The following is a 20,532-nucleotide window of genomic DNA, read 5'->3' on the forward strand; positions in this document are numbered from 1 at the left end:
AATCTAGGAGTCTTCATGGACTCAGAGGGGGTTCCTCCTAGATGGGAAGGAACCATCTCTGACTCAGTTCTATCAAGACCCAAGTGGTTGTGGGTATTGTGACCACCTGGTTCCAGGGTTTTTCCATCTTTGACCATGGACACTTCCCCATTTAAGCATGGTGGCAATCTGAAAATCTTCCTGAACTCAGTTCCTGATTGATGATCAAGGGGCAGTTGTGGTCAGGAAGTCCCTTTGCATAGATTTATCTGGTGTGCTAATTGTGCTTCTTCCGGGATTTATCTGGTGTGTTGTGCTTCTTCCAGGATTATCTGGTGTGCTAGTTGTGCTTTTTCTGGCAAAGTTATAGATTTATCTGGTGTGCTAGTTGTGTTTCTTCCAGGATCATGAATCCTAGTCACTTCACAGCTCAATTATTGCAATGTGCTCTATCATGCTTTAAGATCATTCTGAAGCTTCAACCAGTCCAAAATGCACCAATATGTGTATGCACATGTGATACCTCTGTTCCATAAGCTGCACTGGTTGTTCAGTTTCTTGCAGGTATGATTCAGGTTGCTTATAAAATCTTACATGGCACATGGCCTAGTTATTTGAGGGACTGCCTGTTTCCTGTATGTCTAGCAGGCTGATTTGAGCTGGTGGGATTGGTGCACTCCAGGAGCCTTTGACTAAATAATGCCATCTATCAAGACTTGGGAAATATATCTTCTCTGTCACTGCCCTTGCCTTCTAGAATGAGATTTCCCTGTTGGAGTTCTGTAGGACCTTAAAGATCTGGCTGTTTTGTCATCTCTTGGCCAAGGACAGTGATGGTGAACCTTTTAGAGACCGAGTGCCCAAACTGCAACCTAACTTCTTTAAAGTTTACTTGCTGGCAGCAAAAAGCCTTGGAGAACAGAGAACCCCCCCCCCCCCATACCACATAAGGTGGAGGATTTTCTCCTCTCCTTGTGTTTTTGCTGCCAGACAGTCTGGCAGCGAACAGCGAAAGGGAGCGGAGAAAAAAACCCTGATTCCATGTAAGGTGGAGGATTTTCTCTGCCATACCTTTTAAACTTTCTTTAAAGTTTACTTGTTGCAGAATGCGGATCCTGTTGTGATTCAGGGTCAGCCTGTGGGTTCAGCAGTTGGGTCGGACGACTCAGAGGAGGAGGAGGGGGGTGTTGAAGAGCTTGCTGATGAGAGCCCTCAGCCAGGCCCCTCCCACCTGGTCACGACGGAGACCCAGCTGTGTGAGCCTGACAGCTTGGATGAAGATGACCCACAGCTGTCCCTGTTCAAGGACGTCCGACGCAGGAGGCAGTCAATCAGGAGTAAACAGAGGAAGGCAATGGGGCACCTCGGAAGGAGGCAGAGAGAAGCCACGCCCTGAACTGTATAAAAGGGGAATGCATGGGAGGGCTGGTTTGCTGACGGCAACCGCTTGAATAGTTCCTGTTTCATAGCTCCTGTTTCATGGTTGGTGTCTTGTTTTGCTCTCTTTTATGTTAATAAATTTGGCAGGCTTAATTCCAGCCTCTTGCCGTTTGTAAAGGGGTTGTCCCTGCCTTTTCTGCAGGGCCGGTAGCAGGCTGGTACAGAACAGATCTTTCCCATTCTGCATCAAGTAGAACAGTCTGGCAACGAACATTGTGGAGGGGAAGAAAACCCCCCGTCTCGGTTAAGGTGGAGGATTTTCACTGTCAGGAGCAGGGGAAAAACCCGTTTCTTTTGAGATGCCAGACTAGCGTGCATTCACGTGCATCCAATCGCCTTGCTTGCTGCAAACCAGATTGCAGCAAGGAAGGAAGGGATTGGAGGCATATGAATGCACGCTAGTCTGGCCATTTCTGGGCTGGTTCTCTGAACTCTAAATTAGGTACGGGTTCTGTGGAATGAATCCTACTACTGGTATGGGGGTTTTGTGGGGTTGTTACTGACGTTTGGTAAGATGGTAAATTCAAGGAGGCCATTGTATTCCATTCAGCCATGGGTTAGCTTTTCCGTAATGCAACTCTTGTTCTGTTTTAAAAAATGGTTTAAAGGGTCAGGGGAAAAAAACGCAGTGAGAAGTGCCCCGCTGCCAGCCACTACTTTCTTCACCCCATCCCAATGGAGCGCTCCAGCGCCACCACCGCTCCGACCTATCCCTTGCATTGGATGAGTTTACTGCAGTATCATCGCCTTGCCATTGTAGTATTCTTCTGAACTAGGTTTATGTAATGTATAGTGTTTGAGTCTAAATTTAAAGTAGGTTGTCAACTATTTGCTGTATTTCTACGGTGCCAAAACCATATTGGCAGTTTGTTTCCATAAAAGCAAAAAAAACAGTAAAAATCTAAAATCAGAATTAATACAAAATTCTATTATAGTACAGTTTGCACAATTTATGTCGATTAATTCCCTAAAACCTCCCCAAACATGTTTTTAATAGCTTCTGGAAAGTCAATAAGAAAAGTGTCAGCTTAATTTCAAGAGGGAATTCTATTCCACTGTATGGGGTTGCAACTGAAAAACATGGTCTCCTTCAGACCTATTAAGTATCTCAGGGCCGAAACACGTAGGCCCTGTACATTAAACCCAGCATTGACTTTTATCTGGAAATGGCTGGTAATTAGTAAATGACCATAAGGCAGGCATTGTATGATTACAGGGACTTTGATTTGTTATTATATGGGCTGCTGCATTTGAACCAGTTAGAGCTTCTGAGTGGTCTTCAGGGACAGCCCTGTGTAGGATATGTTGTAGTAATCTAAGCAAACTCATACGATGTGCATGAATTAACGTATAAAGAGTAACTCATCCCAGGTTGGAGTGCAGCTGGTGCACTAAAGAGAGCTGGCAAAGGCCATCTGGCGATGGTCTTAATTTGCACTATGAGCTCATAATGACCCCATATCCCTGACCTGCACTTATAGGAGTCTCATCTCTTTATGTCCTTTTAATGGGAAATATGTCTGTGCTTTAATCAAGAGCTAAAGTAGAAAATATTGCGACTGCTGTTTCACCTGTAGTATTTTTCTACATAACGCTAGTGGCAGAGAAATTCAAAAACATTGGACTATACCTTCTAATAGAAAGAGAAATAAATAGAAAGGAAAGAAGAAAAAGCAAGAAAAAGCAAGAAAGGGAAAGAAAAAGAGAGAAAGAAAGGAAGGAAGAAAAAGAGAAGGAAGCTAGTTAATATTTTCTGAATTTGAATGCTTTCCTTTTTGGCTGGATTTTCAAGCAACTTGACAAGCAATTCTCCTTTTAAAGGAGTGTCCCCCACCCCTTGAGATTTGTACACAATGTATATGAGATTTCATTGACACCCACGTTTTTTCCTTCAAAAATTCTCTAGGAGCTTTGCAAGTGCAAGCAAGCAGCAGAGTGGCTTTCATCCTACAGAAATATTTCATGAAGTTTGATGCGCATGTTACAGGATTTCTTTGTAGTTCTTTCTGTGGACTCATTGACCTTTAGATTTAAAAAGAGTTGGTATTCATTTGTGTTTTAGGTATCCAAACAGTGACTGTTGGGATTTCTTTTTGTAACCTTGAAAATTACTTTTAACAAAATACTTTTATTATACTGTTACACGGCTCATACTGATTCACTCTTAAATCCTTACTACTGCATGAATGAGTCTGCCTTGCCTGCTTCCAGTCTGACTAGGAGCACCAGAAGGCATTCACTGTCCAAATATGTCCCTACTTCCATCAACCTGTACCAGGAGAGGACTGCTGAAGAGTCACAGATTATTGGTAGGAAAAATCCAGCCAATGGGAAGGCAGAAACTGGAGTAGGAACACTTGATGGTAGGTCTAGTCATAGGAAAGGAGGGGGTGTTTGAACCATACTGTTGCATGCTAAAACTGGGTAGCTGCAGATTGTTTAGTATATAGGTGGTACTTCATATTTTCTTAAATTTCAAATGAAGGTAAAATTATGTTTTTAAAGACAATTATTTTGCCTAGGCATGTGGCTTAGAAAAAATACTGCTTCCCATCTTCATTAGTAAAAGTGGTGCTTTACCCAGGTTAACATTAGAGGTGTGGCTTTGTTCTGTTGTAATGACAAATCATGTGTTGCTTTTACTAGAGGATAACTAATACTTTATTCCTTCTCTCCCCTCCCCCCCAACCTCTCAAAATTTTAAGATGAACGGAAGGCTGTGATGCAGAGAAAAATATAGATACACTTTCTATTTATGGGATAGAATATTGGAATAAGTGTGAATGTAAAAAAATAGATGGTCCATCTAATATCAGTAGCATTTGCACTAAATTACAGTGAGAAGAATTTTTCCGTGAGAAATGTAACGGTTGGCCCTCTTGTTCCATCACATATGTTATATTAGAGCAGCCAAATGAATGAAACTGAAGTATGTCTATCTGGAAGCCTCCAATATGATTGTGCTCTGGGTCAATATTCTGTGATCCAGTTTTGTTTGGTAGTATTTCTTTCTTGAAACATTTGATGCCCCACAATTTATCAGGTCAGAAATGTAGTGTTTACAGACAGATTTAGCAACTCATTAGTTATCAAATCTGGCTCAAATACAAAGATTTTTTTATTCATTTTTTTCAATTTACTGTTTTTAGAAATTACATTTTGAAAGCATTGGATCATAAGAAAACTGAGATCATAAATATTTTGTTGAATATTTAACTCCTTTTTGCTGTCATTAATGACAAGCATTTATGTTTGGGTTTATTAATCTGAGATGATGATGATGATTAGGTTTATTGTACTTGTAGTTATATATGCCTGCTATATTGTGGCAATAAAAAGCACGTCAGTCAATAATATCTGGCAACAAATGTTTGCCACAAGTTGTATTAATCTTATTTATACTTTATAGGTTTATCATTCTTTCAAGTGCAAGAAACCACATTTTTTGGTTTGCCAGGTAGAATAATATTTAATGGAAATATATTTGTAATAATTTTAATTTTCTTTTACAGGTGTAGAGATGCAGGAAGGTGTCCGTTTTGCTTCTTCAGGAGATGATGATGTTAAAATATGGGATTCGTCTTCTATAACTATTGTGGATCAGTTTAGTCCCCATGAATCTTCTCACCCAGTTAACTCAGTATGCTGGGGTAGCAACAGTATCCTTTGTTGTTTCAGTGTTTGAAACTTATTTTGTATAATTACTTGTTAATAGCAATTGTCCTAATTGCCTATTTATGACACCTCAGAGATATGGCCATTCAAAATTCTTTCTACAAGGAATTCCATATTTCAGTTGCTGCCATTGGCAGAGGAAAAAAAAACTTAAGGTGAATTTTCTCTCTTTTAAACAAAAATACCGGTAGTCTTCGAATTACAACAATTTGTTCAACAACCGTTTGAAGCACTGAACAAATGGTAATTATACCTGGTTCCTGAAGTTACATTTGTTGCAGTGCCCCAGGGTCACATGATCAAAATTTAGACACTTAGCACTTATGACCACAAGAGTGCTTCAACTCCCCCACCTGCTTATCATCCCCTCATCTCTGCCCTTTTAGTTCCCTGCATTGTGCTATCGGGTTTCCACATGCTCCTCCACCCCAGTTCACCTTCACCATCTTCTAATCCCACTGCTGACCAAGCACATCCTGCCTGGCCTTCACAAGGGAGCTGCTGGACACAAGGCTTTCTTCCCAAAGATTGACCTGAGTTGTGGTTCTGGGGCCTTTTAGTGCACTGTGACTTTGGGGCTGCAGGAAAGGAAGCCCAACTCCTCTCAGTCTTTGGGCAGAAATCCTTGTGCGTCCTGCACAAGGGCCAGATTGGGTGTGCGTGGTTAACAGTGGGAACAGGAAGATGGTGAAGGTGAGCTGGGGTGGAGGAGCATGACATAGCAAGTAACCCAAAGCCTCATGGTTCTGGGGCTACTTGCTGCCCTACAAGGCCCAGTGCAGCTTTGACAAAAGGACAGAAATGGGGCGGGGTATGTAATGGGAGTTGAAGGGGAAGCAGTCCCTTATTTGGAAGAACTGAGGTTTGTCCTGGGAGGGATCAAGCAGAAATGGCTTGGAGGTGGGAGATACATCCGATGTAATTTACCGAATGCCTTGCATGGATTGCCCCTGTGACTGTGTAGGACAGACAGGGAAGTAGCTAACCATCATTCAAGAATACAGTTAGATGAGATCCGAACTCGGTAGCCTCACACTCCAATGAACAAGGACACACTTTCATTTTTGCAGCTACCAAGATTGTTGGATGAGCAGACACAAAAAGGCAAGGCAAGTGATTGAAGCCTGGGAAACAGGCCCCTTGTCAGTCAACAGGAGTGCTGATTTACCACCAGCCTATCAAGAACTTAGAAGGCGAGGGCTGGGCAGCACAAACAAACGACAGCTAAAGACTTAAAAGCCAGGCATCAACATATCCCAATCAACATCTAAAAAGCCACTTACCACACACACTACAAATACCACACACAGAATAGCACACACTCTGCTAGAGAAAAGTTTCCTGAAGATGGGTTTCAGCAACGTCCAAAAGCTTGGAAGACAAAACCTCTGGTCTCAGTGGCCGACCCAGATTGTATCCTGCAACATTATCCTGACATATGTATATTTGCCTTCATTCTGGAGAAATGGCTTGGCTTGGGGTGGGTCCTCAACTAACTAGTGGAGTTCATATAGCAATGGCAAAGGGGAGTGCTAAAGTACTGGCTCAAAAATATTTAAGGAGCAAGTTTTTAGCCCAGCTTTTTCCCATGATAAATATTTGAAAATGCAAGAAAGAAAAAAAAGAACAGAAGAGAAAGATATTTAAAAGCTGTATAAAAACTAAGAATTTTTGAGACAGCATTAGATTAATGCCACATATAAAAGTGATTTATATCAATTTGACATGTTGAAACCATTATTAAAATCAAAACAATACGCGGTAATTATCAGAGGCAACTAAACTAATAAGAATCATCAATCACAATAAACAGTTGGAGGTTTTATCTAATCTGAAAAAAATCTGTCATTATAATGAAACAGGCAGAATCTAATATTTTAAAAAGCCTTATGTTTGAATAAACCCAAGCTTCAGATCTAATACAAGTCATGTGCAGAATTATAACCCATGAATTATTTTTTGGTTAAATAAGCATAAGATTGTTTTTTAAATATAAAGTTCTTCACATTGAAGCATATTGCCATAGCTGTAAGGACATTATTATGTACCAATTCCAATAAGAAAAATAAAGTATCCTAACATCTGTTATCCTATATAAAGCAAATTCTACATACTTTGTAGGAATATGAGGCTTAGTAATACTTAACAAAAAGGATTGTTTAAAAAGTTGATATTTAGATTATTATATTTTTTACAATGAAGCATCTTCTAGAATTGTTGAGCTTTGTGATATTGCCACCAAATACAAAAAACAAAACAATGATCCTACATTTCCTACAATTCTTTATATGAATTACCTATTTTGGCAGTCAGCATCAGCTTAACCTATCTGTAAAAAACCATTGATCATATATAATTTTCTTCGGGTTTAATATTTTTAGTAAATTTGATAGTTATCTTCCATAGATATTCCCATGTTGCATATTAATTGTCTTCTTTAAATTTAATCATGCCATATTTGACTTGTTTTGTTCCTGAATCTTATTTTACTAACAGTTTATAAATAAGCCACAGGTATTCAGAATTTTGTTCTATATACTTTTCAAATTCAGTCAGAAATGTAATGTTGAGAAAATGATAGTAAGGAAAATAAAGACAAATAGTTTCATTGGGTTGAATAGAAAGTATTGTAAACACCATTAGCTTATTATAAAGTCTTGAATAATGATAAAATACCAAATGCCACATCTTTATATTTTTTCAAAAATAGAATGTTTTTATAAACTTTTCATCATTTCTGTTCTTTGTCAAAATAAATTATATCTTTTTTAAAGTAACTCTTGAAAAAGTATGGTTCTCTCAATTGGAAATGTATGTGATTAAATACCTACTTAAAAAAGGTTTTCTTCCCAACTGAAACAATTTTGCATAAACAAAAACACATGTTGTGTTCCTTGACTCTTATTTTAGATAACTTTTTGGTAACAACGTCAGCTGTTGGTGATAAGATAGTGATTTCAAATTATAAAGGAAAACCAGTTCCACTCTTTGAACTAGCTGAAGGGGTAAGTAGAACAGCTTTTTTTAAAGGTGGTCTTTTAGTGCATTGCTATTTATATGTACTCAAATTCCGTAAGTGTTCATAATATTCCTGATTATGCATTGCTACCCTGGAAATAAATCATCTCTAGACTCAGGTGATAAGATTTACAAATAAATGAATTTTACTTACTATCTGTTCTGTGTTTCAAAAATACATAATGCTTATTTAGATATTTATATAAATTTATAACCATGTTTTGGATTTGGTTCCAGAAGGATGTTTCAGAGTGTACAGGGTCACGAATGTAGCATCTGACTGCAATTCTTTATTGTAATACCTCTCCACCCCTACCCCCATCCCCCACCCCAAAAATCATATAGCAGTTGTGTGGGCCTGAAAAAAATATGGCTACTCTAAAGAGTGCATATAGGTACCACTATTGCACTTCCAGGCACTTTTTGTGAATAGAATTCAAAGATATAAGGCACTTGTTACGTGTAAGGCAGTTTTATTCACTCTCTTCTCCACCAAAATAAAAAGTAAGGGAAAAAGACCTGCTGGTCTTAGCACAGAATGTTTCCAATGAAAAACATGAAATATGATCTCTACTTGTACCGTAAGAATATAATAGCAGCAAAGCTAATTCACAAGGATTGGTCTAGAACAAAACCTGGTACCCTAAAATCAAATCAAGGAAATATTGTAAACAATCCAGGAACCACTTGTTGCTGTTCTGTAATACAGTATTCATTACTCACTAGTAGAGATTAGAAAACTCTTCTTCAATTTTAGATTTATTCCAGCTTAGAATATTGTCCACATTTGAACAATAATTTGCTCTGTCTCAGCTACTAATGGCTGAAATAATCTGTTCTAAATCTTTTTTAAAACAAGTCATTTATTTATTTATTTATTTATTTATTTATTTATTTATTTATTATTTAAACTTATATACCGCCCTTCTCCCGTAGGACCCAGGGCGGTTCACAAGGTGATTAAAACAATATAACAATACAAAAGTTAATAAATTAAAATAAATTAAATTATCCTTAATTAAAATCTAAAACCCTTAACTCTAATTAAAAACTCAATTACAATAGGTTAAAAATTAAAAGTTCTCAGTCCTGGCTGGAAAGCTCAAAGAGCCAGGTCTTCAGGTCCCGGCGGAACGAACGAAAATCTGGGGCAGTCCTGAGCTCTATGGGTAACTGGTTCCAAAGGGCAGGCGTGCCCACAGAGAAGGCCCTCCCCCTGGGTGTCGCCCTCCGGCAATCCTTTGCCGGCGGCACCCTGAGAAGGCCCTCCCCGTGGGAGTGCACAGGACGAAGTGTTCCCTCAGATATCCCGGACCCAAGCCATATATAAGATTTATGATCACTTTTCTTATTGGACATCAGATTAAGTTGCAACCCATTTAAAAGCAATGTTTTCTTGATTCTTTGCAGTTTTTGAACTCATAACTTTCTGCTGTTTTTATAATCATAATAAGTTATAGTAAATTATGTAATCATAATTCCTATTGTCTATAGCTGTGTTATTTGCTATTATCTGTGTGGTTAAAATAATCCTGTAATACATTAATAAGGCTGCCTTCAAAAATTAAGCTGTTATTAACTATGACATTTTCTTCTCTCTGTTCTCATTAAGATCTTTCTGATAGTATGTAGAATCAATACACATTTCAGAGTGAATGTTCTTTTGCCAGTGGTATTCCCAAATCAGTGCCTTTTCTGTTATAATCCACAATGGCTTTAAGTTATAAAGAAAGCCATCCAGGCTCTTTTAAGTTAAGCTCAGCTCCTGGTGATGTGATTTTATTAACACAACATTTGAAACTTGCTTTTCATTGAAAAAAAATATTCTGGAGGAAGAGAATCTTCTAATCTATAGCCTTAAGATTTCCTGATTGCCTCTTATCTAAGCACTAACCTCTTCTGACCTGGCATAGCTTGTTGTTGCCATATTATGACTCTACTCACCTACTTAGAGATATTGATGTTTGGAAAATGATTTGTTTCCAGTCTTGTATTACAGTTATGTGGTGTCTATTTTTATAAATGAAGAATTGTTTCATTTGTCAAAGGAAATGTATAATTGTCTTCAAATTTCTTCACAGTGTGAAGGCTGCAGGGAAAAGCAATGAAAGGGAATGGATGATTATTCAGCAATATAAATTAAAATGTTCATGGACCACTTAATATACACTTTGGTAGACAGGCTGTTATTTATTAGCTCTATGATTTTTATTTCAGACATCCATTTTCATTTATTTAATTAAAATATTTTGATCCTTTTCTATTTAAAAAGCACCCAGAACAATTATTACTGATCAATCACATAGTACATTGTTGAAAGAGCAGGTAATGACTATAATTTGTCTTTAATCTTTCTGCTGCTAAAAGTAATAAAATGGTTAAGGTGTTGGACTAAATTCAACCTCAGTCACAGAAGCTTGCTGAATAGATTAGGACCAGTCAACTTTTTGTCAAGCAGACTACTCCACAGGCTTGTTGTGGAGTCATATTTTGTGTGTGTCATATTTGTTGAACACTTCATTTCCTTAAAATGCAAAACGTCATTTATTTTAATCAGATCTATATTGGTGCCTCAGATTGTATTAATTTTTTATCCTAGTTTAAAATTGATGTTGATATTATCTTGATGGTTTTTTTTTAATTTATTGCCAAACAGGCAAAGCAAACATGTATAAGCTTGAGTTCGAATTCAGTGTATATTGCAAGTGGAGGAATTGATAGCACTGTTAATATCTGGGATTTAAAATACAGAAAACTTCACCGATCTCTTAAGGTAAGATACAACATTGTATTATGGGATTTTTTTGTCATTTAATATATATGAGATTAATATCATCTGTAAATATTTAGGTTTATACTCCAATCTTTAAATATCAAAATGTAACTCATATTTTACATCACAGATGTTTTTGTGCTAGCAGAATGATAGCTACCGGTACTTAGCAGTGGTGCTAGTTAATCATATTACACAGACTTTACAATCAAGTAGTGAGCAGTTATTGCCGTGATAGAAAAATTTATACACCTTCTCAAATCTAAATCCGATACTTTCAACTGACATTGATACTCTTATTTTATCTGAATAAATCTCTCACATCATAGAGTGAGATAAATACAATTGTCGTGATGTGTAGTGTAATTTAGTGAAGTGAAATAGAGTGTTTTGCTTAAGATGTTGGACTCGGACCAGGAGGATCTAGATTCAGGTTGATTCTCAGCCATAGAGTTTCATCAGGTGACTCTGGGCCAGGTAGCCTCTCTCACAACATTGCCTACTCCTCATAGTTATTGTGCAGATAGAAATTAAAGGAGGACGTGCTATTTTACATTGCCCCAATGAAAGGTTTTATCTCTAACAAATAAATAAGTGTTACTCATATATACAGGTAGTCCTCAACTTAAACAGTTTGCTTAGTGACTGTTCAGAATTACAGCAGCACTGAAAATGTGACTTATGACCATTTTTCATACTTACGACCATTGCAGCACTCCATAGCCATGTGATTTACATTCGGATGCTTGACAACTGACTCACATTTATGATGGTTGCAGTGTCTCAGGGTGATGTGATCAGTTTTTTGTGACCTTCTGACAAGCAAAGTCAGTGGGGAAACCAGATTCACTTAACAACCATGTTACTAATTTAACAGCTGCAGTGATTCACTTAACAAATGTGGCAAGAAAAGTCATAAAATGGGGCAAAACTCATTTAACAAGTTTCTCATTTAGCAACATAAATTTTGGGCTCAATTGTGGTCGTAAATTGAGGACTACCTGTATTGGTACACAAGAGTGTAAGTTATTTCAGTATTTATGTATATTTCTAAAGTGTTCCAAGTGTTTTAATTAAAATATAAGATTGGCCTGGAAAAGAAGTTAACGAAAAATAGCAAAGTACAATTACAATTTTTAATTACAGTCTTTTGCATTGGGACGCGGTGGCTTAGTGGGTTAGGATGCTGAGCTTGTCGATCAGATGGTTGGCAGTTTGGCGGGTCGAATCCCGAGTGCCGCGTAACAGAGTGAGTGCCTGTTACTCGTCCCAGCTTCTTCCAACCTAGCAGTTCGAAAGCACGTAAAAATGCAAGTAGAAAAATAGGGACCACTACGGTGGGAAGGTAACAGCGTTCCGTGTGCCTTTGGTGTTCTAGTCATGCCGGCCACATGACCACGGAGACGTCCTTGGACAAGCTCTGGCTCTTTGGCTTTGAAATGGAGATGAGCACTGGCCCCTAGAGCTGGAAACGACTAGCACGCATGTGCGGGGGAACCTTTACCTTACCTTTACCTTTTGCATTTGGGAGCAGTTAATCCTAATCTGTTATTAATCTCTGTTTACCTATTTTTCTTTGATTATGGAATTTAGTAGCTGTGCCGATATCTATAATTGCAAAATGATAAGTATTATGTGTTTGGGAAGATAATACTTTGACATTTGTGTATGTGCAAATTTAGGATTATAGGTGTTGTGTACTGGGCTTGTGATACACCATATGCGTTGCTGGAGCAGCTAACGGCTCTCCAGCAACCCAGACTAGCTGTCTCCGGTCCTGTAATTGGCTAGCCCCAGGCGGCAAGAGTAGGTTCAAACCTATTGGCTGCTGCCTAGCAGCTAGACTATATATTGTGGCTGGTTGTAGCCCAAGTTTCAGTACAGTTCTAGCAAGAATAAAGTATGAGTTATCCTGTACACAGCCTCGTGTCATCATTTCTGCACCCAAGAGCCCACGACTTAACAATAGGGAAGACTGATTGACAGTTGTTAGGTAAATATCATTAATAACACTATGGAAGCAAAGCAGTTCTTGGAACTGCATTGTATTAAAGTACAATGTTTATGTTTGCAAAATGTTGGAAAATGTTTTACGTAGGCTCTGGGAATGGCAGTTTTGTATGTGTGTGGATATTTCTTTACTAATGGATAATTTCAGTTCTATTACAAAATATTGTTAATTTTTAGAGCCTGAAGAACTTCAGTCTGAAGTAATTAGAATATAGGTCCCACTCTATTACAGTCTGGCCTTTGATATTTTTGGAGAGTCTGGCCAATGGGTAAGGCTCTGGGGATCTTAGTGAAGACCCTCTCTGTTTGATGCGAGGAAGCATTCAGTAATTTGAGGGTGAAGCAGATCGCCATCTAGAAAAGTGAAGTTTACGAGAGCTAGATATTGCAGTTAATATCTTTGATGAAGCTTATAAGTCCTATCACTATAGTTTGGATTGATGGTTATTAGATAGATCATTCTGTGCTAAAGGTTAGTAAATATGCAACAATAGTTCAGGAACAGTCATTGCTATCAGTTGCTTCAGAGGCAAATTTTCATTCCTTTTAATCTTTTCTTTAGTTGAATGGTATTGGTTAAATTTGATATATTCTTAGGGCTTTGTGTTGAAGTTTGAGGCTTATGTTTTGCCTTCTTATTTTTTTTAACCATCGTCATTATCTTGCAGATTAGTGTCAATTAAAAAAAATTGCTGTTATTATGGTCAGCAACATTCTTAGTACACATGGTTGTTTTAGCAGATTTGGGTAGGCATTAGACATTTTCTTTGTTCCTCCAAAATATTCTAGCATAATTTGTTGGATGTGGATTCATATCAGTGTGTACTGAATTGCACTGTTTAGAGATTATTCTGTTTCAGAATGCAAACTATTCTAGGAATTTATCAGACATTTGATACAATGGTTTACAATTCAAAAAATTTCCCTGGAGATATTACAGTTAAACCAAGACCAATATAAAATAACTATATTTTAACTGGCAGGTGAAACAAATATTTCAAATCAAATTTAAATATAAATAAGGAGGGAAGGCATGACAGTGCGCTCTCTGAAGGCAGGGCTATTCAACTGTCTACTTTAGTAGAAAAGGGTCATATTACCCCAACCAGAGATCATGGGAAGTTTTCCTTTATCTCCGTGTGTCATCCCTGCCCTTCTCCAAAGATATAAAGCCTTCAGAATCATTTGGATGGCATCTGAAGTTACAGAGAAGACACAGTTACTAGAAATTGACATGTACTTCCAATAACAGCTTCTGTCAGAATGAAGAAGGATCAGTGGTGGGATAACAATTAAATATAATTTACTTGGTACTGTATGCTTTCAGTACTGTGCAGTGAATGTACATGTGAGGATGTATAATTAGATACACTATGGGGAAACATTATAAGAAAGACGATCTGGAAATTTGGACGCAAGAGCTGGATCCTTCCCTAAGTAGAGAGAAAAGGGATCAAAGCTCTATCTGTGTTCCTGCAGAGATCATAGTAAAAAGAATGATTGAAGTGGTTCCTTTTTAGGATCTGTTTGCACCTGATTTGCATCTTTCTTAGTGAAAGATAGGGAAAAGCCTGGAAGGATCCAGGGGTACTCTGATTAAAGGAGGGAGACATTATATGAATAATCAGGGGGCCTGATTGGAGATTTCATCTGTATTATAGCTTTGGGAAAATACTTTCTCCCAGTTCAGAAAGCATTAGGCAAGTCTTATTCCTGCTGAGATTCAGCTTTTGAATAAAGAAAAAGTCAGATATTTGAACAAGAATTTGCTATCTGTGCTCGCTTCGGCAGCACATATACTAAAATTGGAACGATACAGAGAAGATTAGCATGGCCCCTGCGCAAGGATGACACGCAAATTCGTGAAGCGTTCCATATTTTTTTTAAAAAAAGAATTTGCTATCTAATCATTTCTGAGAGACAGCACATACGAATATACTGGTTGAATAGAGAGTGATAACCATTCCAGGGAGGTGGAGCTGGCAACCTTTTAGAGACTGAAGGCTGCACTTAATATTTTTGTGGGAATGCAAGAGCTCCACAGAATGGAAGAATAACATTAGGAAGATAGGGCTACCTTTTTAAAAAAACTCTTTTAAGCCTATTATAGAATTTGCAGAACTGTTTAATGCAGACATGCCAAACTTGTGACGTTCCATGACGTTGTGCAACGTATCGGGATGGTTTTGCCATTGCCGGCAATGGGGTGGGCGCAGCTTCCGCATGACGCATCCGGCCCACAGGCTGACACTTTGACACTCCTGGTTTAATGTATTTCCTTCAGAATTGTGAAAAATTGTGTCATTGATTTTCACCAGTAGTGATCACAGAAGGATTGGGATTCACAAAGAAGTGTTTCAGGATCTACATTAGATCCTGAGGCCACAGGTAGTCTGCCCTAGTTTGACTTGAATTCAAATTCAGATGATTAAAAATGTGGATTGTTAAAAATCAGACATGTAGCAGGACAAGTCTTGCATATATGTGGTGTATAAATATTGATAAAAAAACCTAAAGCATAAATCCCATTTGGTTCTGTGGAGGTTTCTACCATAAAAGAGGCTAGTGCCATGTAAAATAGTGATTATGTAATCTCAAAATTTCCTTAGAGCCACATGAGTGTTGTACTAAATTAAGGCTTGCATATTTTCTTCTTCAGGATCATAGAGATGAAATAACTTGTGTGTCATTTAATTGGAATGATTGCTATGTTGCCTCAGGATCCATGAGTGGTGAAATTATCCTGCATAGTATCGCTACAAATTTATCCAGCACTCCATTTGGTCATGGAAGCTCACAGGTATGTATCAGTGACACAGCAATCTGTTCCTAGTGCCATTAATGAATTCTTTGGTAATCTTACAGAAGGTCTGTAGTACAACTTGAACACCAATTTTATATACAGCTTTCAAAAGCTGGGAGTATCTTCTGCAAATAATGCTATCATATTCTAATTTGTGACAAATTAGAGGGATAATGATTTTTTACATAAATGGAAAGTTGGTTGGTTCTATTTAATTTTATTTGAATAAAACTTACAGGGTAATATGTATGAAAATGTGGGATTCTTTTGATATATAACAACAGAAAAGCAGATGCTAATGGTATAACCTATTTTTAGGTATATTATTGCATCTTTCTTATAAGAAATATTGCTTTTCATTTTCAGTAACCTGAACAAACTAAATATTACACAGCACAACTTTGCAAAAGATATGATAGTGGCATTGTGTTCATTAAAAGCAAAATCCCAGGTTGAAGAAACTTTGATGTTTTTGATTCGTTGTTATCATCCATCAGTTATATTGATGCAAACTTTTTAATAGTCAGTTTGCTCTTTTTTAAAAAGCCACCTCATAGCAGAGCTAATAAAGTTGTCATTGCTTGCTTTATGTGTGGCTTATTTGGGAAACTGTGTCTGACAGTTATTGATAGACAATGTGATTTTGTTTAAAGACCAAAGCAATGAAAATAGGAATGAAAGATTGGAGTTTTAGTGACAAGGTGCTAAAAGGCATATAGCTGGATTATATTAATTGGACTTTTCTGTGTGTAGTTTAAATTCCTGGCTGTGGTTTATTTTGCCATTTGTAACTTTTATAACTTTTCATTATAGCCAGCTGAATAAAATTTCAATTGCTCTTAATCTAGAACCATCTTATTGTAAAATATAGGGATTTATGACTCAGGGATGAAAGTGAAATGAGGATTATTTGCTATGATATTGATAAATGAAATTTAAATAGTTATATAAAATATATGCTAATGAAATTATTCTTTTTAATGCAATTTATGAGTAGAAACATGAAAGGTTTCAGATTTTCTGCTTGTTTATTTGAAACTCCACCTGAATAAATTATTTTTTTAAGTACAAGATGGAACAAAGGAAAGTAGAAAAGAATTTTTTTTATAATAGGACATGAAAACACTTGAACAAAATATTTAAAGTCTTCTTCCTCATGTAAACTTTACCTGTGATTTCTAAAGTTTTGAAGAAGTAGCCTAATTTAAAGTGTGTGTGTGTGTGTGTGTGTGTGTTGAGAACACCATATTCCGACAGTAAATGGACTTACTCTGACATTTCTGATTTTCTTGTATAGCTGTTTCAAAACTCCTTCATGTTCATTTTAACCTCTGAAAGATGCATATGTTCCAGTTTGGAACAGTGGTTAAAATGCAAAGGATTAGAAACTGAGAGATTGAATTCTGGTCATCCCTTAGTCACAAAAGCTTGGTTGGATGACTTTGAGCCACTCTTTCTCAGTCCAAACCATCTCATAGGGTGGTTATTGCAAGAAAAATAGATGGTAGAGGCATTGTGTATAATATTCTAAATTATATAAATGAAGGTGGGATATAAATGTAACACCATAATAAAAATATTCCCCACCTGTAATTATGAAGAGGTGGTCGGCAGACTTCATGGAGGTAGAGATAATCTAGTAGCCCCCACTCCCCCCCAGATTCTTCCAGCATTTTTGCACAGTTTTAAAATGTGTGTTCAAAATTTGCTAAATGTCTAATATATGAAGGATTGTGAAAATAATCCCATTGAAAGTATGTTCTGTGGTAACAAAGAATGCATGGAGTTAAAGAAAGGCATTATTCCCTCAATTTTAGCTTCATAATATCTTGCTGAATCACAACCTCAGTCCTGAAAAAAAAATTAGCAATAAAAAGCAGACACTAAGCTTGGCATTCTTGTCAGGATTCAAAAGTTTCCATTATTGCAAAATTGCCTACCTTGGAAAAGTTGTTAAATTTTAATTGCATGTCACTCCAGTGAAACTTATATGGCAGAATTGCTGACTAAACATTTGAAAGGGCTGCTCTTGTAATAAAGATGTGGTATCAGTGCTGACGTTCAGTTAAAGGTTTTTCAGGTACTACTTTTCTGTTTCTCACTACTGGATATTGTGTCAGTTTCAATCTCTTCTCTGAATGCTATGTATTATGCTATGACCACAGTGTTGAGCCACAAGAGGAAATGTGCTTTTTAGTGAAAAACCATACCTGTGACCCACTGTTTTCACTCTTTCCAACCTGACAGAATGTTGGAGACAAATAAAGTAAAAGAGCTCAGTTCTCTGCAGGAGAACTGGGACCTAATTTGTGTGGTCTGTATATTTTAAAAATGACTTTTTCTGGTTTGGGTCTGAAGAGGGGAAGAATATCTCCCAGTGCATCCCTAAGAGAATTGAAAGATTCTCTTGAATTGAACCCCTGAGTTCTTTCAGGTGGCATTGCTGAGTTCTCTGCCATAGTTTGGGAAGGAAAAAAAATAGGTTGCTGTGCTTTGATACAAGTCTATATGATCTAAAGACATGTTCTGCATGTTTTTTCTCTAACTTGTTATTCTTTCCAACTCAACATAATTTTGGAAAATCATTAAGGAAAAGAAAGGGAGAACTTTATTGTTCAGTGTTCCAAAACTAAATAAACAGAGCCAGATTTTGTGTGGGACAAGAAACTGGCAGAATATTAAATTTGAAAATAGGCCAGATCTAGCAACAAATGCAACAAACAAAAGAAAAATCCTGAGGAAAAAAAATAAACACACATCTTTGGGGCAGACCGTTGGGTAATGTCTCACAGAGTAGTTAATACTCTAAGCCATCTTTAATATTCTTTCCTCTTTCTTGGTGACATCCAAGAGTGGAATTTTTATTAAAATGCTGCATTAGGATTTATGTTTTTTTTTCATAATATATGAAAAAGGGAATAATATACACAGAAAGTCCTTTTGCAAAGGCACCAGTGCTTTTTTTTCCAATCAGTGCCTGTACAGCAATTCATTGTAAACAAGTAGACCTCAACTTACAACCACAATTGAGGCCAAATTTTTTGTTTCTAAATTTGTTAAGTGAGTTTGTTCCATTTTATGACCTTTCTTTGCTACAGTTGTTAAATGAATAACTTCAGGTATTAAGTTAGTAACACGGTTGTTAAGTGAATCCGTCTTTCCTATTGAAATTGCTCGTCAGAAGGTCACAAAAAGTGATCACATGACCCCAGGACACTGCAACCATCATAGATATGAGTCAGTTGCCAAGTGTCTTAATTTTGATTATGTGCTGCAACAGTCATAAGTGTGAAAAACGGTCATGTCACTTTTTTTCGTGCTATTGTAACTTTGAATGGTCAGTAAATGAACTATTGCAAGTCAAGGACTATCTGTACTGTATTTCCATAGATTTTATATTGGAACAACAGTATCTGGCCTCCTATGCATTAATGTGAAAGATATTGCTTTTTTTAAATGGGTGAGTTTATGAAATAACTTCATTTAGAAACACATTTAGTAAAACACTCCAGTTTTTATGCACCATTCTTTCCAAATTACAAGTGCTACACTTCTAAATGAAATAAAATGTTTTTAGTAGCGACTGAAATAAAAAATATATCTCACCTTAAAGGCCTTCAGTTCTTAAGAAATGGTAGATTTTGCCAGTTTGTTTTGAAAGAGATCCCATGAAATGTATAAGTGTTACAATTCTTTTTAAATAATTAAAAATGTCACATTTTTTTCCAGATGCCTTGGCTACTTTATAGGCTGCTATAGAAGTTTTTATTTTCCTTTGCTTGCATATGTGATTTTTACAACTTGAGATTTCAAGTAGTGTTTAGCTGATTATTTGATCCTGAACTGTTGTTTAAAAAACATAAATTCTTTTATTAATAGGATTAAAAATAAAATATTAAGACATCTTGGGAATGTACGTTTAACACAAATATGCATCAACTTGAAGTCTTTGACTAAAAGACTCCCTACACATTAAACATTATGAACATGTGCCACTAATTACTTTGACTTAAACTTTTAGAGTTGGATTTTGGCTAAGGCAAACTTCAGTTGAAATAGAAATTATGGAATGCTGTTTCTTTGTTTTCTTACAGCCGATACGCCATTTGAAATATTCTCCCTTTAAAAAAGCATTACTGGGCAGCGTCTCTGACAGTGGAACTGTAACCCTATGGGATGTCAACAGTCAAACTCCATACCATAACTTTGAAAATGCTCATAAAGCTCCAGCTTATGAAATCTGTTTTTCTCCCATCAGTGAGTTGCTGCTTGTAACTGTAGGTCTAGATAAAAGAATAATTCTCTATGACACAGCAAGTAAAAGGTAAATATGTAATTGTCAGTGTACTTATTTACAAAATAAATAACAGCTTTTAGCTAGTCACTTGATAAATGGGCTGCCGATATATTTACTAAATAAATTTACATCTAACCCAAAATATTGTGAAACCTTCATCATGAACTCTCTAAGGAAACTAAACTCATTTTAATTTCAAAAGTATGTTTGAAAATTGTTTTTAGAATGTTTTTCATATATAAAAATCTTGCTTGCTTCAGTAAAGATAACCTTATAGTGATGAAACTTGAAAATGATTATTCATATGTCAAATCTTGAATATGAAGTTCTTTGCAATTTATTATTAGATTGATTAAATCAAATGGGAAAAGTGGAGAAAATCCAGTGCTGATGCCCTGAAGTTTATTTATTTATGTACTGTCACAGACAATTAAAACCTTAAATCTGTTTTTATTCTGAACCTATAATGGTTGGAGTGTATGAGAAGAAAATCTTAAGCAGAAACCACAAATAAGGTATAGGATATTGCCTCCGAGA

At 36.7% G+C, this 20,532-nt stretch overlaps 1 protein-coding gene across 1 annotated transcript in view; it reads left to right on the forward strand.

The window, feature by feature from the left end:
• The window catches only part of NEDD1 (NEDD1 gamma-tubulin ring complex targeting factor), a 42,935-nt gene that overhangs the window by 2,404 nt on the left and 19,999 nt on the right, over positions 1 to 20,532 (forward strand). Inside the window, exons 2-6 of the mRNA XM_083366028.1 lie at positions 4,932 to 5,078; positions 8,005 to 8,099; positions 10,769 to 10,885; positions 15,555 to 15,695; positions 19,793 to 20,022. Of these exons, the coding sequence (XP_083222154.1) occupies positions 4,940 to 5,078; positions 8,005 to 8,099; positions 10,769 to 10,885; positions 15,555 to 15,695; positions 19,793 to 20,022 (722 nt within the window). The 5' untranslated portion in view covers positions 4,932 to 4,939. The remainder of the gene's footprint in view (positions 1 to 4,931; positions 5,079 to 8,004; positions 8,100 to 10,768; positions 10,886 to 15,554; positions 15,696 to 19,792; positions 20,023 to 20,532) is intronic.

Source organism: Vipera ursinii (genome assembly GCF_947247035.1).
Source record: "Vipera ursinii genome assembly, chromosome: 6".
Classification (NCBI taxonomy): Eukaryota; Metazoa; Chordata; class Lepidosauria; order Squamata; family Viperidae; genus Vipera; species Vipera ursinii.